This window comes from Copidosoma floridanum, unplaced genomic scaffold, assembly GCF_036245765.1.
Source record: "Copidosoma floridanum isolate Cflo_tuat_1 unplaced genomic scaffold, Cflo_Japanese_pri ptg000009l, whole genome shotgun sequence".
NCBI classification, from domain to species: Eukaryota; Metazoa; Arthropoda; class Insecta; order Hymenoptera; family Encyrtidae; genus Copidosoma; species Copidosoma floridanum.
This window is the reverse complement of record NW_028321886.1, coordinates 7,242,541-7,267,200: the sequence shown is the minus strand read 5'-3', so window position 1 is coordinate 7,267,200 and position 24,660 is coordinate 7,242,541. Positions and strand designations below refer to the sequence as shown.

The 24,660-nt window shown below is 39.2% G+C and overlaps 3 protein-coding genes across 10 annotated transcripts in view; 1 reads left to right on the top strand and 2 right to left on the bottom strand.

Annotated features, from left to right (window-relative positions):
* LOC106635915 (semaphorin-1A) overlaps window positions 1-12,636 on the bottom strand; it is a 123,489-nt gene extending 110,853 nt beyond the window's left edge. The window contains exon 1 of the mRNA XM_089589427.1: window positions 11,580-12,636. The gene's annotated coding sequence lies outside the window, so the exon portion shown is untranslated. The remainder of the gene's footprint in view (window positions 1-11,579) is intronic.
* A 7,108-nt stretch (window positions 12,637-19,744) lies between these two features.
* LOC106635987 (alpha/beta hydrolase domain-containing protein 17B) lies at window positions 19,745-21,923 on the bottom strand. 2 transcript variants are annotated; one of them, XM_014348199.2, is made up of 5 exons: window positions 21,727-21,923; window positions 21,521-21,646; window positions 20,462-21,415; window positions 20,131-20,263; window positions 19,745-19,835 (listed from the first exon to the last, which is right to left on the bottom strand). In XM_014348199.2, exons 3-5 carry the CDS (start codon window positions 21,103-21,105, stop codon window positions 19,752-19,754), a joined length of 861 nt encoding a protein of 286 aa, XP_014203685.1. In that variant the 5' UTR covers window positions 21,106-21,415; window positions 21,521-21,646; window positions 21,727-21,923; the 3' UTR covers window positions 19,745-19,751. The 2 variants fall into 2 exon arrangements, with proteins under 2 accessions (XP_014203685.1, XP_014203687.1); XM_014348201.2 differs by having other exon boundaries at window positions 20,462-21,404.
* A 689-nt stretch (window positions 21,924-22,612) lies between these two features.
* Window positions 22,613-24,442, top strand: snRNP-U1-C (small ribonucleoprotein particle U1 subunit C). Of its 7 annotated transcripts, XM_089589572.1 has the most exons (4): window positions 22,613-22,715; window positions 22,837-22,875; window positions 23,670-23,969; window positions 24,122-24,442. In XM_089589572.1, the coding sequence occupies exons 3-4, from the start codon at window positions 23,684-23,686 to the stop codon at window positions 24,340-24,342; spliced, it is 507 nt and encodes a 168-aa protein (XP_089445698.1). In that variant the 5' UTR covers window positions 22,613-22,715; window positions 22,837-22,875; window positions 23,670-23,683; the 3' UTR covers window positions 24,343-24,442. The 7 variants fall into 7 exon arrangements, with proteins under 7 accessions (XP_089445698.1, XP_089445700.1, XP_089445701.1 ...); XM_089589574.1 differs by lacking the exon at window positions 22,837-22,875 and having other exon boundaries at window positions 23,675-23,969; XM_089589575.1 differs by lacking the exon at window positions 22,837-22,875 and having other exon boundaries at window positions 24,131-24,442.
* Window positions 24,443-24,660: the final 218 nt, after the last annotated feature.

Genomic DNA, 24,660 nt, shown 5'->3' with positions numbered 1-24,660 from the left:
ACAGACGGGCGCGCGTGACCAGGCCGCAGTTTTCTAGCTTTTAGCTTCATTTATACAAGTAGTTGATTATTCTCTCTCTCTCTCTCTCTCTAGCCGTATAGCATAGACACACCACCAGCAAAACTGGTGGTTGGACGCGACGGTTGCTCGTGAAGCCTGTTATTTATTGGCCCTCTGGTCGCACACTTGCTTCAAACCTCTCTCTCTCCCTCGTACGTATACATATATATATATCTGTACGTACGGCTTTCCCTTGGTCGCCACCGGGAAGCCGATTCTCCGTGAACGTGCCCCCGCATAAACGTGCATGCCTCCTGTAGCTTTACGTGTTCATATAGAGGCACGCAGTTAGTTTAAGTTCGGGGCACAACAGCACGCGGGTGTACAGTAAATACACCCGATGAATTCAACGAAATAAATAACATGGGTATATAATATGTATACATACTATACAGCTCGGAGGAGACAAGTGCAGCAGAGACCGGTGATACACAATACTTATTATGTATATTGCCATCGCGGGAATAAGGACACTTTTATTTTTATTGGTGCGGCCAGTGTAAAATTTGCAATCGCGTTAACGGTGTACAACACCGGGGGTACCATAACAGATTTGAATTTGTCACTCAAACTAATTAGCCCCGAGCGATCTCGTTTCACACGAAGTGTGTGACTCGTTAATGTATGTACATACGTACACTCTCGGCAGAGGAACAAAAATAACGAGTGTAGGGGATTTGCCATGGTTTCTCGGTCAATTTAACGAATAATTGAATCCAATTTGCGATTTGTTTCATTCGTCTCTGACAATTACGTTATGGTAGGTTTTTTTTGGTCTATAACAGCCAAACGTTTCGGTCAATCTTGTCCTTCTACGCCGTGGAAACAGAGCCTTTTAATTTTAATCGCTACGAGTCGTTCGCCAAAGCTAAAAAAAAAAAAAAAAAGAACGGTTAATGATATTGATTGAACGTATTTTACATCAATATGGATAGTAAAAACTGTTTGTGTGTGCTTGACAGACATTTAGATGTAAATAGAGGTAAATTCGATATCGAAACCACCACTGGGGCATAGATGATTGATATATATATATATTTGGTTATCGACAACAACTTGAATGTTTAAACGTGGGTTCAATTAGTTTTAATGAACGAATGATTTGATCTCATCGGTTTGACGAAAATTTCATTGCGGATAAACAAATGAGGATAATGATAACATGCGAATTCAAGAGAAAAACTCTGTATTGTCGAATGAGTAAATCAACAAAGACCTTAACTTGCGTCATATGTATGAAAAATCGATTGATGGTCAAGATAAAAGATTTCTATTGTTAACTATATACATCCATTTACCTAATAATGTTTGTTTATATCGGCGTAAGAAGGAAGAGGGCCAAGCACGTGTGGTGTAAGTATGCGGGAGCGAGTGAATGAAGGGCGGGGATCACTCCACACTGCACCGTGGAATTTAATTGTTGCTTTGAAGTCATGATGTGGAGGCTGTATATTTGTATCGAGTTCCGCGTAAGGGAGAGGAAAAAAAAAAGAAAAAAAAAAAAAACTGTACCCATGCAGATACTGGTATGCGGATGCGGGAGCCAACTAAACTGCGAGCACCCAAGTATAGGTGTACCTATACGCGAAGAGAAGAATGGAGCGGAGATACGAGAACGAACAAAGTAATTGTTAAGGTACTAACACGGCTATTATACCTTACGGGGTACTCATACTCTTCGCACGTATATAAACAGGTGTACGAGCGTATCGTGCAGCGATGTATAACGTGATTATAAATGAACGCTCTCGCGAGATGAGCACTTTACTTCCCTTTATATTGTATACCGAACTCCCTGATGTGCACGTATACGATGATACGTATATATATATATAGCAGAGGAGAGGAGAACCGTGTGCATATGCTATCGTATGGTGTATAATATATATACATATGGGTAGGAATAGTTGATACGCAACACAACATTTATATTATACACCTGCAAGCTCGCGATACACGTAACATCATCATCATCATGAGTTCTGTCTTCTGTCCTAACAGGTATACGCCATATGTGTGTGTGTACGTATCTTTTGAGTACACCTGCGCCTCCGACTCTATTATCTCTCTATCAATCCATCCGTGCGAGCGAATACACACACGACTTGGATAACTAGCTTATACATACACACACACGCATCACATGATAAAGCCGCTAGTCGTGTGCAAATATATATATATATACGTGCATGAAACTAGTTAGTCTTGACTAATGGCACCTTGGGCGCCCGCGCAGGAAGTAGCATGAAAAGCATTCGTGACTCGAGTGCATCAGTATAATAAAAGAGCAGAGGGAGAGAGAGAGAGACCCCGCAAGCTTTCCCATTCCCACCCCCTGCGTGTGTCCCCTATATAAATACATGTGCGTTTGTGCACGTGTCTTACGTTGTATGTATATATATATATATACGTACAACAAATGTGTGAGAGTTCGGGCGTGAGCCTTTCGCGTATGGGTGTATTATATACACATCTCCAAGTAGGTGTACAGGAGCGTAAGCTCGCGCGCGTGTTTTTTAATACGACCGAGCGTGGGCGTGAAATGCGCGTTGGCTGCTGCCACGACGCGCTTGTGAGAATGGGAATGAAAAAAAAAAAAAAAAAAAAAAAAAAAAAGAAGAGCAATACTGTGTGGGAGAGAAAAAGAGCTAATAATATACGTATGAAAAAGAGCGGCCAGAAAGCTGAGTTGGCTCCTATGTGATGTCTGACGCTTGTAACGGACTGGTTGCTTAAAGCGCGTACATGTACCTGATGCATATTATATATGAGTATACGTATATGAAGTTTAGTTTAGTCGTCGCGCAATTTAAGTGTACATACAGTATGGACAGCGTAAAATGTCGATTCGGTTAAACAAAAAATGCTCACAAATATTATAGTCACACCCCAAGCTGCAATGTAAATGTAGAGAGAGCACCACTTTTCTCTCTTCTTCATTTGTACCGTTGGTTAAATAATAACGATAAAGGTTATATAGATAATTGGCACCAAGTTGATTAATTTAACCCTTTCAATATAATATACATACATCAAAACGTATATATATATAGCGTATAGTCGGGTGGTACAAGTGGAAAAATATCTTTTAAATTAATAATGCACCGGGACGAAGTAACAAAATTAGCCGGTGCCCAGAGAGCAAACTCCTTCGAGTTGCTTGATTATTCGTGCAGCGGAAACGGATCGCGAAGTGAAATCATCAATACGTAACACGTACGTACATGTATGGGATTCATTTGGTTGCAAAGTTTGCCTTTGTTGTTGCACAACACCGCAGAAATCGAGTCGTGGCAAAAGCTGCCACTGCTGTCAATTTCTCTTTTTTTTTTTTTTTTCCTCATATGATTACACGTGTACAGTGTATAATTACGACCTGTCGAAACATCCAAAAGATGCAAGAGATGGAAATTCGGTCGCATTTTGCTCTGAATTAGTTCGCAATCAAGCGTAACGAGGTACCCGCTGAAAAATCAATCAATACGTGCTGGTGGAAAGTTGTAACATTTTCCAGCTCTCGATCGGATGATTGGATCCCGAGTAGATATTCTTGTATTTTTGAAAGCCAATAGCCTCGTCCTAAGCTGCCTGTAATTTACAACTTGAAAAGCAGAAGGAGAGGCCATATGTATTTTCCATCGGATCTCGTTGTTTTTGATGCCACTAGTTTCCTTATCGTATCTCTTCTTTTTCCACGGGATGGAAAAAAAAGGGTGTCCCTCTTCCCTTCCAAGCCCGTGGGACGTACAGAGTGACTTCAGGCTCCGCCAGGCCTCTCTAGCCGACAGTACTTAACCGCAACCGCGGGACGCACGAGTTTTTGAGTCCAGAGTACCTACAGTCGTCCAAACTTTTGTTTCATTCTGTAAATCATGATTTTTCTCTCCAAAGATTTTTACATCCGCCGGCATACATAGGTATACACGCGCGGTTATAAAGCTGGGTCAACTTTATATACCCACGTCGTATTTGGGGCGTGTTGCAATGAGTTGCCAAAGTGCCCCCGACCATTTCGTACCGTCACTCTGTGCATTTATTACATACAGTAGGCGTGTATGTGTATACCATCAAGCCACGCCGTCGTCGTCGCACGCAGTGGAGGCTGTCACGAAAATCATCCCATTATCCCTTAAGGATTACAAGGACACGACCGAGCAACTTGTGGCCTTGTGTACCTATGTTGACTTTTTTTTTTTTTTGTAATTCCATGCTATACGGCGTTTACTACTCGGTTCAGCACGTTCAGGTCGGAATGAAAGAAAAGTGAAAATGTTTCGTAGAAACTCCTTGAGTACACTCACACACATTTGTATATGTATACGTAAAACAATTGTTTTGCGAAACGGAGGAAGCAAATTAATTAATTAGCAGCCCGAGTTATTTTTCATTTTTTTTTTCTTTTTTTTGCGCGGCGTATTTTTCAGTGCAGCCGTCGAAACAAAGGACTCCCAAGTACGGGCTTACTTATATCCTCACGAGACGATTGAACGTTAAGAAAGAGGGGTAAGTAAGTGTATAAGCACACCACACTTTTCACTCGCTTTTCCCGCAAAACGCCGCGAACAAAAAGTCGCCCGAGTGCACGTACACACCGTACACACACATATGTATTAGTATACATGCAGAACGAAAGGAGAGCAGTTTTGAGAGAGAGAGAGAGAGAAAAGGCATAAGGAGGAGGTCCTCAAAACTTCTTGATCCGACTGTACGGTAGCTGTACGGCCGTGTGCAGCGTGTATATATATATATATATATATATATATATAAGCAGTAGGAGCAGCGGGGCAGGTTTTTTTTACCTGGCCTAACCGGATAGTCTTGGCTCTTTTTCTCTCTCCCCCCCCCCATCGCGGGCTCCTCCACTCGTTTCTTGGTGCTCTCTCTCTCTTGCTGCGTTGTATGTCGCTGCTCCTGCTTACGTGTATATATATATATACTTATGCGCTGCTTATGCTCCTCCTGCAGGTTGAACGCATATTATATGCCACGCTACATTGCACTTTTATCTTCCCTACTCCCCCACCCCCTCTTCGGGCTCCGCTCAGACCGCGCAGTAGTGCACCCCCTGCGGTACGTCTCTTTTTCTCATCTCTCTCTCTCTCTTCTCTACTTCTTCTTTTTCTTCTTCTTCTTTACTAACCTGCTTGAGAAACGCAAAGCTGCAGGTATTGTAATATACGTATACATATAGGGAAAGAGACGCTCAAATGTGTCCCTTGTGCAGTTAACCTGCAGCGCGTAGTTTTATAGTTATAGTATAATCATAGGGGTAGTAGAACAACCTTGTGTACGCGCAGCCGTTTGGCTTCTCCATCTCAATGCGCTGCACCTATTATAAATATCCCTGTGATATAAAGGGACCCTCGTTTACGTGTACATCCACACCGTGTAGGAAACACCTGATGAGCTCTCGATGCTGCACTTTTACCGGCACATATATATACCTACAGAGCAACTACATATATATATATATATATAAGTAACAATATGTGAGATTTAATTTCAAGGTTTTACTGCGTTCAGTTTCTCAATCAACTCATTTCGATTATGTCTCAGATTATGTGTATATACCCCCTATATATTTTTATTCATTTAAAAGCACACGAGTGTGGTGTATACAGGTATATATTATATCTGTATATGTAAAAGTAACAGCCTCCTGCTCTCTCTCTACGCCCTAATGGCACATCCCAAGGGAAGCATAGATTTTCTTGTAAGCACATATGCATAAGTACGTGTGCCGCTCGTAAAAACTTTTCTTTTTTTTTTCCACGTTCCTGTAAACCGCACATGAAAACCATACGTATACGTACCTACATATTGTACGTAAATATGTATACCTTGTGGTCGGTATACCTACATGTGCATATCAAAAATATACCTATACGTTTGTACACGGGCTGTACGGTGGCCGCTTCTCCTCTCTCGTCGTTGCTCTACTCAACGAGCGTACAATGCAAATTGTGTGTTCATTCAAATGGCCCCGCAATCACGTAATAACAGCCTCAATTTCTTCCTCTCCTCCTTTTTCACTAATCTGCCTGTGTGTTCTCATATACGTGTTCACCAACAAAAGACTTTTGTTGAATCTATATAAATATTTTATTGTTAATAAACATCGTACACGAGTAATGTGTTTCAGAATCAGTTGAAAATTTAATTAAGCGTTTTATCTATTGTAAAATACGTTCTTTGCCCGTTTGAACCTTTGAATCACATAGGTTTTATAGCTCGGCAATAACTTTTGAAGCGTTTGATAACTGTCTTATTTTCTTATGCTCGTGTGTATAGAGAATAATATTACACGCACAATGTATATGCCGCATCAAAGTTTTAATGGAAAATGAAGTTTTTTTTTTTTTTCTTTACTTCGGAAGACGAATATAAAGCGAGTGATATAAATTATTAAAAGAGTAAATCGGTGAAAAGGAGAAATCTCGAGGAGCCGAGTCGCTCGACTGGATCGTGCGAGAGAGAGAGAGGAGCAGAAGATACCACGTACGTGTATTGAAAGGGATGTGTTCGTTGTAACGCGTGTGTCCATATACGAGCGGTTATGCGAAAAACAATCCGTTATGTGGTGCCGACAAAAATGTTAATGAAGTTTTTTCGTACGCCTTCGCCATACCGATGGCTTTGTTTTTTGTTTTCATGCCGAACCGGAGAGAAAAATCATCGTGGCGTAACTCCGTTGAGCCGATCTGTGACATGCTTTTTTTTGGGGCGTTTTAAAGTTTTGGGAGAATATATTTGTGAAAATTGATGGTTTTTTTTTTTTTTTTTTTTTTTTTTTTTTTTACAACAGAGATTTGGTTGGAGTTTTTAAAAAAGCTCGCAGTTGAAGCCAACGAAAAGAGGCTTTAAAATTAATTGGATTTGTTGAGCCAAAAATAATACTTGCCGTGCAAAAGTTACGTGCGGCTGTAGCTGAAATTATTCTTCAAACTCATATAAAATGTATATTAAATCTGGTAGTGCTCGAAAGTAGTAGTCCAACAAATGTTAATCCGCCGTTAATTTGTCACTCTCTGCTTAATTAAATTTGAGAGTTTGCTCAGTCGACGGTTTTGTTGCAAACTTTTTTTTTGCACTGATCAATTTCCTTCTTGAAAAAGGATTGAATTACGATTTAAAAAAAAGTGAGTAATTGAAGATTAATGTAACCCTTTTTTCAAATCTATCTTCGTCCTGGTGAATCAAAATAAACGAACAAGTGAAATTTGTGACAGACAAACTTTAATTTGGATTCCAAGCGAGAGCTTTGTTGGATCAAAACATGATGTTACGTTGAAAAGTCACGGGTAATTTATTCCCTTTTCAGCAGATTTATGAAACCTTTTTCACGAAAGTTTGCCAATTTTATCGGTACGCGAAAAACACCAGAAACTTTGTTTTTTTACAATGATTTTTCGAAAGGATCCAAAAAAAAAAGTGAGCAGCACCGACGATCGGAGTTTGGGGTAATCATGATTTTTCTGTCGCAGCAAACATAAAATGAGATCAGTTTCGAGGGATGAGTAAAAAAAAAAGTATTGCATAAGTATAGTTTTCCTCGGAACTACGAATCGGCTGACTTTTTTGTGGAATAAATCGTGTACACACATCCATACACGCATACGTATACATGCGTACATTATACAGCATAGGCCATGAAAAGAGATATATAAGCAAACCAGACTCGACATCACCTGCGTTATTATATTACACCGTACGTATCAATATTATAATGTCGTAGTCGTAGTATACGAACGCGTGGTGCGCGTACACACACGCACAAGACGCACACATAATAATATATACGTGGATCGGTCCACCATCCACCACCACCACCTTATTTTCCAACATATAGATACACAAGTTGTGGTTGTACCGTGGTAATGGTGTATGTACTAGTAGCCTTGGTATGGTAAGTGTTTGCGAGAGGATGAAAGTTGAAATGAAACCGGTTTTTCAAGCTAATGCGCGCGCGCAGTCGCGTACACAGACACATACTCTCATCCCACAGAGAAAATCGTGGCTCTTTTTTAGCTCTCCTCTCAGCACTTAAGGTATAGGTATGGCAGCTGCAGGCAACACATATAATCCAGCAGTCGCGCGAAGCAAAGCAGAGCAATAGAGTCGCGTTGCTTCACTACTTCAACTTGAACATCCATGTAAGATACATACATGCCCAACATGGAACTGTGCTTGCTTTGCACAAATATGCTGTACATAATATTACTTATATGGGTGCATGCTTTTCATCAACGCACTTGAACCATCATAGACCGACTGAAATTCATTTATCCTTTTTTTTTCGATCGTTAAGAAAAAACACTGATGCTAAAAAATGTTACATTATACGTTCACCGTTGATCGGTTGTATCGCTATGTAGGTATTACAAATATATACCTACGAGGATCTATTTAGTACGAACGCAAGTCAGAAGATCCACACCAGGGAGAAACGCTGATGTATTAGTGAATGACACCGAAACCGGAAAAACTGGCTTAATCTTAAACTCCGTGTACAAGCGTATATAAAGTACAGGTTCACCAATAACGATCTTGTATACGCGTATATGGGAGCTCTTCTTCTTCGTGTGGTTATATTTGTTTTATTTCCAACCGATTTCGAGAAAAGATCGGTAAAAAAATCGGTTGAAAAATCGGAAACAAAAAAAAATCCACGCGATTCCTTAAAGCATACAAAGATAACGATTTCTCTTATAAAACGTACAAGTGATGTATATATATATATATATACCCAGGGCTGGGCGTGAATGTCGATCTCGGTTGATGTAAAGCGCGGCCGATCGGAGAAAGTCGCATGTGCAATGGAACGGGGGAATTAAAGAAAACTCTAGCTGTTGAACGTATAAGTAGAGAGAGAGAGAGAGGTAGGGAGGTCCATATTGGGGGGGAAAAAGACTCTGGCATAGTGTACACAAAAGACCGGCGACGAACAAAGACGTTCGTTTTGGAGCGCAAGAACTTGAGCTCGAGCCAACTTTCTTGGAGGGACTGTACCCACACACTGTGTGTGTGTGTGTGTGCTGTTTGTCTCTCTCTCCCTATGTAAGCTTGTGCGTGCGTGTATGTGTATTATATACGTGTATGTAAATGTATATACATATAAGGTATACATACATAGCACACACCCATCGACCACGAACCACCACACGACTGACGACACGAACAGAAGAAGGAAAAGAGAGAGGCGCAGTCGAGCCATAAGGAGTATACATATATACGTTTACGTACCCCACAGAGATATTATATGCTATAGTTTCTGCGCTCATGTATACTAGTATACTTGCTGACTGAATTGTATATATGATATATACCTATAGAGCATGGCTGGTTAGCTTGGTTCACGGTTAAATTGATATACAAGCCTGCAGTCTCCGATTTCCTTCATGGATTTTTTATCGGACGCTTTCCCCGCCCCGAAGTATCCTGCACATTTACACACACACACACACACACACACACACACACACACATGCGTACACACATATATGTGTGAGCCTGTACGCTTTTTCCTCTCATCCCGTACAAAAACAAGTTTTACTTATAAATATATACGCGCACTCGCTCAACGTCCACCATAGGTTGGTACATCTTGGCGATGCATTGGAAAACTCTTGCACCTTTTATACGCGTACCATCACATGAATGCTATAAATGTATTTTGATTTCGTGACTCAAGGAAGTATTCACATAAATTACGTTGAGAGAAGAAGAAAAATCATGAGATGTACGAAAATGAAAAACGCGTAATTCGGTCTGACGCACTGCCCGAGCTCGTACACGTTATAATCCTGCAATAATATACCCTGTGAGTAGTTGGTTCGGCTAATTCGGTCTGCCCTGCGGTGCCCACACATTTCATCCTGGGACAACAACAAAAATACACGGTGAAAAGCAGCGAATGATTGCGACGCGAAATTTTTTTTTGTTACTTCACTTGTAACTTCAGCTTGAAAAACATTTTAAAGACCCTCCGCTGCGAAAGCTCTCAAATCGAGCTTTAATGTGGTATACTCCGATGGAGACGGGAATATTAATCAGGTCATTAGTTATACGAGCGACTTAAGTTGGTCCGTACTAATAAAAATACCGTATTTTACTCGGGGTGAAATCATCACTTTTTTACTCTTTAATTCAAGATTAAATCGCCCAAGTGGTAGCTCCGAGCCCGATCAATATTTTCGACACCACCAGAGCTCAAATTAAAGCTAAAGTCAAAGCACCCCTCCTTTTTTTTTCCACTTGTCAGACGAATACCAAACTATGTTACAAATCAGAGAGTATATAGGATTTTCGGTGAATATAATATTTTGGATCATCACAAGGAGGGGTTCGTCACGCAACGATATTTACGATTTTTCGTAGATTTTAACGTGTATACGCGTACAAGTAGATCTTAATTTCGATTAAAGGTTCGCAAGCTCGGGCTTTGTAGCTTTAAAAATACACGTGTTAAGTTATTTATGCGAGTATACATTATAAATATATATGTATAGCCCAGTGAACCGAACTCCATACCTACTGCGCGTTTTAAATCGCTTCAGATCATTGCATATACTTGTTATTACGTTGTTGTATAGCGTGTGTTGTACTACATAGATACGTCCGTCTGCCAACTACGACAATATATATATACATTGGTGTTATTTGTACGGTCGAATGAAAAAATTACCCGCCTTTATGAATCCATTAAAGAGTACAAGAGTAGTGGAAGCACTGGTCTACTGCTCCTGGGACCGTCGATGATAATAATAAAAATATTACGATTGTACAGTGTGTAGGTAGATTTTTTTGGAATTTTGCCAATCGGGTTTCAGATCTCGAAATGAAAAAAACTGAAAATACACGCACTTGGGGGAAAAGCACGTAAATCCCACACGCGTGGGCGCGCACAAATTAAATATTTTTACTCTCCCGAAAGCACCAGCTGCAGTATAGGATGTACGAAACAAAAATAAAACACCATCGCTTCGTTTTTCTTCACGGCTCATTTTATATCTCGCGCGAGCGTGTTTTCAAAAGAATAAGGTTTTCACCACTCATATACACGCGTATCCGAGTTTGCGCTAAGTTTTTTGTTACTTACACACATACACACACACACAGAGAGACGAAAATTATTTGCTCTTACACTTGTTAAGTAAGCAATTCATTTGGATTTTAAATTCCCCCACTGAGCTCGTGATCGGCGTTGAAATGTTATTCAACTGCGCAACGAGCGCATTCCTCGCTGTTTGCCCTGTCACTTACTCACACATGACGATCGTCAAAGGAGGAAGAGAGTGCTCGGTTGAGGCAACAACTTTTGTCGTGTTGCATTATTTCGTTGATAAGTATACTCTTTTATCCTGCAAAAGCAAAATCGGCTTCAGCGATGTCGCAACAGATCGAGCTGTTCTACGTATAGGTTCTCGCGCGCGTACACAACTTTCGACAAAGAGCCACATACTGGGTGCATATTATAAGGGGTAAAAGGCTGAAGGACAGTATGCAAATGAAAAACCTACCGAAACACAGCATGGGCGAGCCGCACTTTCGTGCCGATGTTATTGAAATCTGCTGGCCGATGCGCCCCGCATTCGTTCCTTGCAGCCTACGGCTGTTGATGATGACGCTGCTTATGGCTGACGCTGTGTTGGCCGATGTTGGTTGCACTCGCAGGAGCGGCAGCAGGACTCGCGCGGACGCCAGCGCTCTCGCGCGGCTACGCGACGGAGCCCATCTTCGCACTTTTATTATCAATCATTATTTACTTGAATAAACGATTATTTTTTTATTTCCCCTCATACATGTGTTTGTGTATGGTATATTGTGTGCTTGTGTGCACGCGCGCACCACTAATCTGGAGCAACAAGCTGCTTTGCCTATGGTGTATGTGTACCGATTTACCACCAACGGCAACAACAAACTGTTAATTGCGACAAAAAATGTCCAACCTTTTGAACGATAATATGTGTGTAAATAGCACTCGCGTCTCGCGTCTCCTCGACTCCGAGACTCCAAAAACGAAATCACACGGTATACAACGGCACACGGCACTTGAGATGAATACTCTGCATCAGACGCGCACAATTTTTTTATATTACTTCATAATATTACGTATACTTTAAGCACACACGGACACACACACTTACGGACGACTCGACTCTTTCAACTATCCAACAGCAGCAGCATCAGGAACAACAGCAATGCAACAACGAGCGTAAGTATATAAACATTTATGTAACAAATGATAATCGTACAGGTATATACGTATGTTTCGTATTAGGTATATTTGTTACTATATATACCTAGGCAAGCGCGTTTTCTCGGGCCCCTCGGTGAAACGAATTTCTACGGAGTGCCAGTCGGGGGAAAGCCATATGCAGCGTATATGTGTGTTACTCGCGCAGGCGGGGGGTGGAAAGAGGGGCAGCGAGTGTGTGGATGTAATATGTTATACGTACGGTGAACTGAACGGGGGGGGGGCAGGAGAAAAATACACACACGCACTCGCGGTGCTGCGGCTAGACGGCGACAGTTGCAATGTACCCTTTGTACCTATATTTTTGCACGGGTAGACACCACACGCAACGAGATCGAAGCAACGCGCACGACGGTCGTCTCGCAACTGCTCGCGTAGCCGTGGCAAATGTAGCCGCCCGCGATCTCTTGGCTCTCACTCGGCTGGCTCCGTTGAGCTCCGCTCCGTACCGTACGGCTGACGGCTCACGCTCCACACACACACACCACACCATAACTTTTACACTCCACTCCACTCTCCTCGAGTCGCATCGCCCGATCGCCCCTCGCAGACGGACCCAGACCTCCGCGCGAGACTCGCTGTTGGTATATGTATATGTTTGTTGTACTTTCTGCTTCCTTTATACTTGATTACACGCTGGCACGGAGACTCGTCTGGATATATTATATATAGTTATACAAATACACGAACGATTCATGGTTTTACGAAGAAAAAGGTAAATTTTTCTAAGAAGAAGCTAAGTACACTTGGTTGAAATGTTTTTGCTGTACAGAATAATACAAAATGAACAGAGAGACGACTAGACGTTTAAATTTAAAAAGAGACCTGTCCGTTTGATTTCGCGGTTGAAGGCTTTTTATACTATTGGTGTGTGTGTGTATATATATATATATATACTACAAAAGGCTCGATAAGACGATGAATATTATATACTTATTTTTATTTTTTCCAGCAGGATTGCTCTGCAAGAGGGACTTGGATATTTTTGGGTATATACCCATTCATCCACCCTAAAGCTATGGAAATAAAAAAAAAAAAAAAAATATGCCTTTGTTGTATTTCATAAAAGTGTATTTTTCTCAGAGAAGTCGTAGATCTCATTAAAATAATATCGTACCATTTCTATACTCCAGGAAATCAATTAAATGCTCCAATGATCGCGAAAATAATTGAAAACCGTGGAATGGGTTTTCTCCTTGAAAATATACTCGCTAATGGTCGTTCTGACACGCTAAAAATGACAAAAATTGTTTGGACAGGATTCAACATTTTTCCATCAACTTTGCTTAAGACTTGTATAAATAAAAAAAAAAAAAAAAAAAAACGTTTTATCATCCCAAACATAAGTACATAGTTTCGCGTGTTGGCGAGCAATTGGGATTGGCTATTCGCTACGATGCCCACACCCCTCATTGACTCATCGCCACGAGCTCTCCTCCCTTTATTATTACTCATAAAGTTGCCATTGAATCCGAACGACCCTCGGAAACAAAAATTGATAAAAATCACCCACGAGCTTATGTAATTTTGTGCCAATGAACTAGGAGTTTTTACCACCGTTCTGCTTTGGCTATACACGAGGGCTTATTTTTAATCAACTCCGCGATATCTAAACAAAACCGAGATCTTTTGATATATCCGTAACCGATTTTCACGTGTAATTACGGTTGTCAACGCGTTATACCAAATCATACCTATGTTGGAATTACGTAGAGTGTGTATACATTTATATTTACAATTAAAGTGTCTTTCTTATACGTTAAATAATATATACATTGAGAGTCTACGTGTGTCATGTTGGCTTATACGTACTGCCTTACTTTGCACGTATAGCTATGATGATGTATTGCCACTTGTCGTCCAAGCCACATCAACCAAGCACATATACATTTGTTACGGTGAACGCAACGCGTATCACATGACATTATATACGTGTATATTTAATATTATACCACTTGAACCAGACCAGACTGCTTGTCGTGCGACCCACGCGCCTTCAATGTGTAGTTGTATACATATTATTTATATGGGCGGGTACAAGTTGCCGTATGTGTCTATATGTGCACGCCTACGCGAATAAGTTGATGTTCGACGCGACCCATAAACATCGATTGAACGATTTACAGGGAAAAACAAGGGGGAAATGGGACGATCAAACGAGGGAGTAATTCGAGGTAAAGTGAAAAATCGGTGGCTAAAACATATCAAAAGTGTACTTTAACAGATTAAATCCGTGAATTGATGTGTACACAAAATTGGCGAACTTATCGGGATGATATCTCGATGAAAAATTAATTTGGAAGCTTGAAAATAGTAACAATGAACAAATATCAATTGATGTTGCTGCGGGAAATAAGATCCATGGTGTATTTGAGATGTTGATTTTATTTTTTTAAACAGATAATGCATAAAAATATAAAATAATAATGATAATTCATAGGTATTCTTAAAATTTAGCAAATTTATAAACATTGCAAAACGCCTTAGTTTTTATACAGTACGGATCTTTCGCTCGTTTCATTATTTCTTTTCTTTTTTTTTTTTATTTTTTATTTTTATTTCACGTAAATAAAAAATTCGGTATGCTATTTTACCGGTATGTCAGTACATATACATAGGTATTTTCGGCATTCGTCGTTTTCACACAAGTGCGTGATTCATTCTAAGTACAATAAAACTAACTCAACACACAACACTTATGCCAGCTTATGCAAACGAATCGCTGATGTATTTTTCTTTTGTCTCATGTTTCTTTTCTTCCCCGTCTTTTTTTTCTTCATTTTTTTTTTTTTTTACTTATCAACAGACCGATAGACATACTTTTACCGAAATCTTACGGGCTACGATTTATTACTAGATTTATGTATATATACAGTTCTAAATACCAGTGCACCTCCTGTAATTTAATTTGCCGAAAGATATTTCGTTTACACCTTTGTGATGAAGTCTTTATTTATTGGTATTTAGAAGATAAAAATTTTACAAGGTTTTAAAAGTTTTTTTTTTTTTTTTTCCAACAAGCCATTTCGCATCAAACATGTGAAAACTAGAAATTGGAAACAGGGTATTTTGTTTTTTTTGTTCTCACTTATACTTTACCGAAATTCCGTATTTTAATTACAATTCTTGTGATATAGGTACATACCTACATAAATAAAAATACCTACGTTAATAAAACCAAGTGAATCTGAAAAAACTCATACCACAAATTATTATTGTTTTGGTCTTGGCTTTTTTTTTCCTTCCGAATGAAACAATTTTCTCTCTCATACGAAATGAATCTGGCAAACTTTTTTATTTTAGTTTAACGTTTTTTCTACAATTTTCAGGTGCTTTTTTGATGTTTGAATTAAAAAAATGAGATTTCAATGGTTCAACTACGTCGTATTTTCTCATGTATAATGTATCACGCTTTCTATTGCAATTTCATTTTAAATCGCTTACTTGTAAAGTCAGTGTTGAAGTACAATTCAGGTATTTACATTACTGTGATATAAAAATACTAACAAGAAACGAACAAAGTCATCATTATGTATTTCCTTATCTAACTTAATTTTTCTTACTATTTAACGAGTTAACTAATGGATATAGTTTAAATTTGGCAGTATATTGTCCCAAGCTGTCAGCATTTTATGCTCGATAACAATCACATTGCTTGAATATTTCCTCACTTTATCATCGTTTTGCAGATCGATACCAGGACTTAGTTAATTAATATGATACAGACGTCTTAATTAGTTAGTCTTGGAAGATTTACATTATTAAATAAATTATAGTTCTTATACAAGATTCAGGTGGTTACATAATTAATACACATGTCTTTTTTTTTATTTTTTATTTGAACGTTTCGTTATAAATTGTTTTTACTCACGTGAATTCATCTTGCAAAATTTAGAATTAAATCTTAATGAAATTCAACATGTGTCTTATTTCAGTTATATGTAATTTTTTCACTTTTTTTAAAAACTATTTTACAACATATTTGCCAATTAATTTCGATCTAAGAAAAAAAAAAAAAAAAAACTAAAAATCACATCTAACTTGCTGAAAAATTAGGCTATCTATTTCCCTTTTGCAGGCACGACTGCTTCATCACCAGAGCCAAAATTTCAAATACTTTAAAAATTATTCGTGTTGTCAAAATGTAGTTTTGTTTGAGACTGTAGATGTTAAAAAGTCACGTACATATAGATAAAAAAGTACATAAATTTAGATAAATAAATGTTTTAACACATAAAAATTCGAAGAAGATTTATATATATATATTACAATTATTTTTGCGATAAAATCTAATAGTTTGGATTCAGAAAGGATCCATCAAAGTCGAAAATTCTTATCCTATTTACGCAAGTATGGATTGATTTCTAAAGTAAACTTAGTTGCAAAACGCGCTCGTACACAAAAGTTAGGTGTTTCAAAAAAATAAATTTTATTTTAATTTTCTTCCGTATAAGAAGCAAATATACAGTGCAAGTAACCAAAACCGTTGTAAAATATTCAAAAACTTATTTTTACCGTATTCTGTTTTATTTTCGCAAAAATTTGTTTGTAAATTCTGTCTATCTAAAGAAAACAAATAAATGTAAAATGTCGAAAAAGGTTTTAAAGAAACGAAATCTTATTATCGCATCTTATTTTTTACTTCAACATTGTTTGCCTTATATTTATACTTTTTACTCAAGTGATGAAAATGGCAATCGTACCTTGTATTTAAAAACGTAATTTTTCACATAAAGTTGGTCGTTTGTTCTAATTGTTTTTTACTTATGGTTTGTATAAATTTTTTTTCGATATTAGGTAAAGTAATCGTTAATTTGTATATTCATAATTTTTGTAGTTCACCAAAATACTCGATTTATTTATAACTAAGTTGTATTGCACAGAGCAGAATTATTTTATCTTGACGTATGTCTTGAGCTTTTTATCATCTTTGTTTACGGTTTGGCATGGAAATATATTGCTTATCTTTATTACATCACTCCCGAATCTAGGAAACTGTCAATCACGTAAATTTTTATTCGAAATTAAATGGTCACAAAAGGTAGAAAATTATGTAGAAATAAAACACAATGCACAAAAAATCTATTAGATAAATATAATGGAAAGGTAAGTTAAATATTTTTTATTATAATATAAAGTGTAAGAATAATTTTTTTAAATATAAATTTTTTCAGAAGCTCTGTTGAACTTCAAATTCGAATATGTAAATCTTTCATACTCAGTAAGACAGCAATATTTAGAGCTGGTGTACATATTCTTTGGCACTTTTGTTACAAATAATAATCGTTTATTTCTGATCTGGAGATGTATTATTATTATTGTTATTATTATTACCATAATAAAGATAATGTTTATATACAAAGTTCAGAGGAAAAATAATTGCAAAATCGTTACGAGCATTTTTGTCAATGAAACAAAAAATTCGTTGAGTACCAAAAGTAATAACATCACAGTGTAGCAACAGTGTACTGACTGATAAAGTTATGATTACAAATAATTCAACCGATTGTCTAATTTAGTAATAGTATTTAACAATTTTCATTTGTGTTCAATATTCCAACAATGTTCAATATTCGAGAGCATTACGTTGCGTCGTTAAGAGATTTTTTTTTCATTCGGTACTTTTTTTTTTTTACACGGTTAATAACTACAAGAATTTGCATGTTTGTAAAAAAGTGAAAAAACGATACAACGTAATTCGTATTTTTGTACTTTTAGTCCTTAGAAACTTGAATTGTATGAAAATGCGATATTTAGCAAAAAAATGTCATCCCATGTCTTGGTTATCAAATATTTTTCATAAAAATACATTTTGTATGTCTAAAATCATTCAACGTGTCTTTAAACACTTCTAAACAATGCAACAAGGTGTTTTTAATTTTACAAATCGTTATAAGTATAATAGACTAATAATTAATATAAATCTAAACTTTAAAGAAAGTAAATAACAAAAAGTAAATTTAAAATTTTTTTTTTTTAATTTAAATGCGCATACAGTGGTGTGTATCACCACTAGAAAAAACCCTTCACTTAAAAAACGCTTCGCAACTGTAAAAGTATGTTTTACAATTACTAACAACAAAAGTAGGTTTCTTCGATATATTGCTATTTTCAATTAAACTCATAAGTTTATGCAAGGAAAACTACTTAAGTAAGTAGCTTTTCTGGGTATTTTGTTTTTAATGTCACTATTCATCTTGATTCAACTTTTATTTTTACCTACTCTACATGTTTGCATTTTGAGTAAGAATGTGAAAAACGCATTAAAAGAGCGGGACGCGCGACAGTAAGTGCAGAGAAGAGCGTGACAGCGGAGGGCGCACACGAAATTTCAGTCGGACGATAATTTTCACTCTTAAACTGGCACACGAGCGCACACACACACACACAAACAAACACACGGGGAAGAAGAGCTTTAGCGTGGACAGCGATAGCTCAAGCCACGTCTGCTCCGCTCCAAGCTGAGCTCTATGGCCGAGGCCGGTGCAATGGCTCTTGACTGCTGCTCATCCCCGTCGTGCGGTAACAGCGGCGAAGGTGGCCCGCTACCAGGACTAGCCTCGCTCGCCGGCGAGGCAGCCGCACTCCGGGCACGTCGGGCCGGTCGCCGAGGTTGTTCCTCCTCTGGGTGACGCGCCATACAAACACCACCACCACTACTTGATAAAATTTTGGAACTGGCAGCCAGGCGAGTCCCGGTACACGGTGAGTACTTGGCAGTTAGCTCCACGGCATCTGGCACCTGGAGCGAGGAACGACTCAGCCGGCGGAGTGGACTCGTCGAGGAAGTACGCTGCCGTGGTTTGCCCGCCGGCCTAGATTTCGAGCTAGCTTTGCAGCTACCACACCAAGTGAATTTGTTGGCCTTCATATTTGAAAGCTCAGACTGCTCGGACGAGGGCTCTCGGGTCTCCACGTCGCCGGCAGGCGAGCGTTGCCTGCGTCTATTGCTCGGGAAGTCCAGACTACGCTCCTTGGCCTCGTAGGCGGGCAGTTCTTTGCAACTTGGTTGTGCAGGCATGGATCTGGCGGGCGAGGGTTCACGTATCTGGCCGTCGTCAACTTGAGCCTTGTCTGGTCGCTTGGACTTGAGGTGTTCCTCGTCGAGGGAAAGCAGTTCACGCTTAGCGGATGAAAGTGCGCTCGTGTATGTGTAGCGCAAGTTCAACTGAGGAGGCGGTGGCGGTACTGGACTAATTTTTTTCGATGTGGGTGAGCGACGTGGCTCCGACTCCTCCACGCTTGGACTCGAGGTCGTGGAACTAACGACGCTCGACTCACTCGAGCTAGAGTCCACCACCGTCAGCTGAGGCTGCTCCTGCTGAGGAGTGTTTGACTGCTGTATCTGAGTGGTGACTCCGCCACCAGCATTACTACCGCCGCCGCCGCCACCTCCACCTCCGGCTCCCTGCGCCTGGGAGAGGCTGAGTCGACGTCAGTTTATCAGCTCCACGCTCACGAATTGCTTAAGTCTATCGAGGTACTGATTATAAAGCTCCACATCATTGTGACCAGCACCCTGTAAATCAAACAATGCATTAAGAAATTTACTCATTGGTCATAACAACACGCTGAATGTTAGATAAACTATTCCAATTAATCATCAAAGGGTAAGTTGCTGCGCTCATGGCAATAAATTGCTAATATTTCTCATGAGCTGGCATATAAGTACCTGATGTACTTACATTGTAGGCAACATTGTTGTACAAACAGCTGAGATACAGAAGAGCTAAGCGACAAACAGGGTCAGGAATAGGAGTACATAAACACCTAAACATAACTAGTATAGTAATGATTTATATTTCGATAATTACCTCGACCCACAGAGGTTCAACGGCCCGGGGGCACCTCTCATAAATGGCCATACCATGACTAAAATTGATAACTTCGTCTTCGGTTCCATGAATGACTAATACAGGCGACGTCACTTTAGGCACCTTGTCAATGCTGCAAACGAAATGACTGGTGTTTAACAATATCAGTACGTAATCAATACATACAGTAGTACACAACCAATCGACGTTGTGCAAGAGAGACCATACGATAATACTTAATTATCAAAAGCGTGCGAGAATAAGACATTATTACTCTTATCACCAGCAAAAATAATGTACATATCAATCAAATGTAATTTATCTGACTGACCTGGGGAAGGCGTCAAAGAACCAGGTGCGCTTGGTGTTGGGGAAAGCGACACGCATACCGGACATGAGAGGCGAATGGAGGACGACGGCGCCAACCTCGTAGCGGGAGGCAAGGTCGACGGTCGGTACGGTTCCAATGCTCTGACCGTAGAGTATGATGTTCTCGGGGCTGACGCCGTATCGGGTGCGAAGCGCGTGCCAGGCGGCATCAATGTCCGCATAGAGATTCTTCTCGGAGGGTTTGCCACCAGAGACACCGTAGCCGGAGTAGTCGTAGCTGAAGATGTTGCAGTTGATGCGGGAGCCGAGGCCCAGGTAGAAGCTCGACATCTGGCCGAGGTCGACGGCGTTGCCGTGGCTGAACAGTATCGTGAACCGGGCGGTGGCCGAGCACCGCACAAAAAGACAGGCAATTCGGTTACCGCGCGCCGTCCGCGTGTAAAAGCCCTCGACGGACTCTTTTTCGCGTTCCGTGTACTGCCACTCGGCGCGCTCGCTCAGCGAGATCGAGTATTTGGAGCCCTCGTCCTCGATGAAGCTGTAGGTTGGCTCGGGCGGTAGGAAGGCCAGCTTCGCGGCTATCCGCGACGGACAGGGCGGACAGCAGAACAGGCAACATAGTTCGCTCAAGCTCAACCCGTTCATTGTGTGGTGAGCAGCTGCAGCAGCAGCAGCAACAACACAACCTACACCTCGTTCTCTGCTTTGTACTCACTCTCGATCACTCTCCACTTTTTTTTTTATTTTTCCTGTTGCTAAGTAGCTTAATTATTATAATCTCCGCCTCGAGTGCATACGCACCACACCATCACCGCAGCATCAGTAAGGCGACTACTTGGACGCACTGCTGCTCTCACTCCTGATGTTGCCAGGGTTCTCTGCAGAGTCTTTTCTCCCTCGTCCCCTCTACTTAATTTTCTTTCTGTCTTGAGCTTCGCTACTTACTAAATAGATACTAAAAAATGTTTAGTTCTTAACACGACACAATTACAGATTTACAGGTATAGGTATATACTTATGTGAGCTAATGTGTACAAATACAGAATGTGTAATACAATACCTGTGTAAGTGTATGGCTGTATGAAAGTATGAATAACTCGACCACACACACACTTAACACAGCAGCAGCGACAGCAGCGTAGCGTATAGAATGTATACCTATATTATGTGTACCAAGCCACGGAACCTGCAACACACGAACGTCGGGTTATAGATACACTTTTAAACATATACATATATTTTTCCTTAGTCCTTATGTATCCTTACATCCTTAGTGAGTTGTAGTCCTTGTATTGAGGATCTCCGTGTAAAATATAAAGATATACTAAGTACACATAGGTACGACGTCACTTAAATATTCGTTAATGATTCAGAATCTTCAGATCATAATAAGAATCAGATCTCTGATCTTTTCCTCTCACCTCTCGCACTCTACAGATCTCTCTCAATTCTCTAGAGAGTCTCTACTCACTGCACAGTGCACATCATACACTCCTCTTTTTATATTAATCGAATTCTTCGGTCAAAGATTGTGATCTCGACTATCGAAGTTTTTAAATTACCAAAAGACCATAACTTAACTGTGTTCTTAAGGGGTTCTTACAAAAAAAAGAATCTTTACGTATGATAATTTATTTTCAAAAACCACACTTACACATTGATAAGATGGTGTGACAATAAGAGACAGGGAATAGTACAGACTGGACTCTAAATCTCAATGATTGTTTTGAAGTAAGATAAGCGTGTCAAAACTAATTGAATAGTAAAAGAATCCGTGTAAATGACTATTGAATAAATGATCACGTCGATCAACAAATTTGTAAATATACATACTAAAGGTAAATTTTTTCAAACGAGGCTCGGACTCTCAGAGCCTGGGGTCTGATCGGGGCATTCTCGCTTTCCCGCATTCGATATCTCGCTTAAATAAGCAGTTTTTTAGATAATCCCTATAAAATAACCAAAAATAACGACAATGCGCATGCGTAGTTTAGGGATTATCGAAAAAACTGCTTACTTGAACGAGATATCGAATGCCCCGGTCAGACCCTAGTCGAAGCTCTTTTTCTCTCGATATCTCGTTAAATCGCTTGCGAGTTGGTCGATATGTCGATGACGCACCCCCTCCCCCTCTCTCACCCGCGCACTAAAACAGTCGCTGTCTGCCGCACACTGTCCAATGTCCATTGACGACGCTATCAGAGAATACTGACGTTGATGATAAAGCCAACAACATTGTGTTTCTGAGTGTACCGGTTAGTTATAGTTCAGTTGTTTACTTTCTGACAAATTAAGTTTTACAAACAAATTTTCACCCCATCTAACTTATAAAAATTGAATGTTTCCCATTTCAAACTGGGTTCTTGAGAAAAAAAGTCAATCACAACTACGAATTAACCTCAATGTGTGTTGAAGGTAAATAATTATACTTTACACGAGTAAGGTAAAAAAATTAGTACTTACGTGGTAAACACTACATAAAATTGTGCCATTAGCTTGAACAACTTGAAAAAACTACTTTCAATGTAAATTGAATTTAAAAAAAAATGTTTTCTTAGACCTTAAGATAAAACAAATTGTATATTTTGAGTTTTTATAGTCAATTAAACAAAAAAAATTATTTATTCGAGCGACTTGTACGTAATGGATAAGACTATTCAGGTACTTGTACTTACTAGGTATTAGGTTTTGTCTATGCTTCGTACTCTACACAAAAACGATTAGAATCACTGTCAATCAATAGTAATAATAATGTGTCAAGCTAGTCGCTAAAGACGTGACAAATTAAATTAGAAACAAATTTTTCCATTTCATTGTCTGTAGTATATGATGAAAATAGAAATTAGTAAATATAAGCTAGCATAACCTCTCTCCCGTTTAATTAACATGGCATCTTTGAGTGCTTGGTCAAAAATGCGTATCGATACCAATACCTGAACACGCTTTTCATCTACTGGGTCATTGATAGAAAAAAATTAAAAAATAATTTATCATATTTGTAGGGTATAGACAACCTAGAAAAGTTTTCATGTTTCTTATTGATAGGGAAAAATATAAATTTACTGGTGAAAAAAGTGTTTAGGTACTGGTACTTTTATCTTAGTAGTGAATCAGTTCGATCGTGAGTAAATATAAGTATTCATTCATTGTTGACTAAACTAGACAGCAATTATCAATTGTTTCATTGTATCATTCTCACAAATTTTCAGTTTAGTAGTTGATCATGCCGAAATATTACTGTGATTACTGCGACACATACTTGACACACGATTCGCCCAGTGTGAGAAAAACTCACTGTCAAGGGCGTAAACACAAGGATAATGTCAAGTATTTTTACCAAAAATGGATGGAGGAGCAGGCACAACATCTTATCGATGCTACAACAGCAGCCTTCAAAGCTGGAAAAATTGCATCTAATCCATTTGCTCCAAATAAAGGTGCTGCCATACCACCGCCACCAAGTCTAGCTGGCCAAACTGGTGTACCACCTCCCAACCAAAGGCCACCTGGTAAGTCCCTGAGCCTATCTTCATTTCATGCTTACCTCCTGCACATGAGGGTGGTAATTTTTTTTGTTACTTTTCAAGTACTTGACAAACTCAATTATTTTTATCAAAAATTAATGTTGTTCCCTGACTTATTTCTTTGAAATTGTTTTCAGGAATGCCAGGAATGATGCCTCCTCCAGGAATGCATCCAGGGTCAATGATGATGGGACCACACGGACCAATGCCTCCTCCTCCAATGATGGGTATGCGGCCACCCATGATGGGCCCAATGAATCCAATGGGTCATATGATGGGACCAATGGGACCTTTAGGTTCTATGAGACCACCAGGGCCTCCACCTCCAGGTATGGCCCCTCAACAAATGAAAAAATAATTGTCCGCAAAAAAATTTTTAACTTTTAATTTGAGACTTGGTATACATACATATTATTATTGTATTTGTGCAAACGTGTAAATAAATTTTATAATGTACAGCTATAAGTTAAATTAATTTTGGAATATCTAATAAAAATAAAAACAACATATTCCACTAATTTATAACATCTCAAAGCAAATTTATTAGGTATTAGAAACTTTGTACATAACTTTTTACAAAGGTAAGTTCTTTTCACTATCACTATGTTTCTACATTACTTTTTTTCATTGCCTTATTAACTAACTTTCGTAACATTTTATAATCCCTTTGACTAAC

Excerpts from the sequence above, each read along its gene's own strand:
- LOC106635987 (XM_014348199.2), bottom strand. The coding sequence starts at position 21,105 with ATGAACGGGTTGAGCTTGAGCGAACTATGTTGCCTGTTCTGCTGTCCG. Across the intron at positions 20,264-20,461 it reads TTCTTTGACGCCTTCCCCAG|CATTGACAAGGTGCCTAAAG; the intron begins GTCAGTCAGATA and ends TTTCGTTTGCAG. Across the intron at positions 19,836-20,130 it reads TTGAACCTCTGTGGGTCGAG|GGTGCTGGTCACAATGATGT; the intron begins GTAATTATCGAA and ends TTTGATTTACAG.
- snRNP-U1-C (XM_089589574.1), top strand. The coding sequence starts at position 23,684 with ATGCCGAAATATTACTGTGATTACTGCGACACATACTTGACACACGAT. Across the intron at positions 23,970-24,121 it reads TCCCAACCAAAGGCCACCTG|GAATGCCAGGAATGATGCCT; the intron begins GTAAGTCCCTGA and ends AATTGTTTTCAG.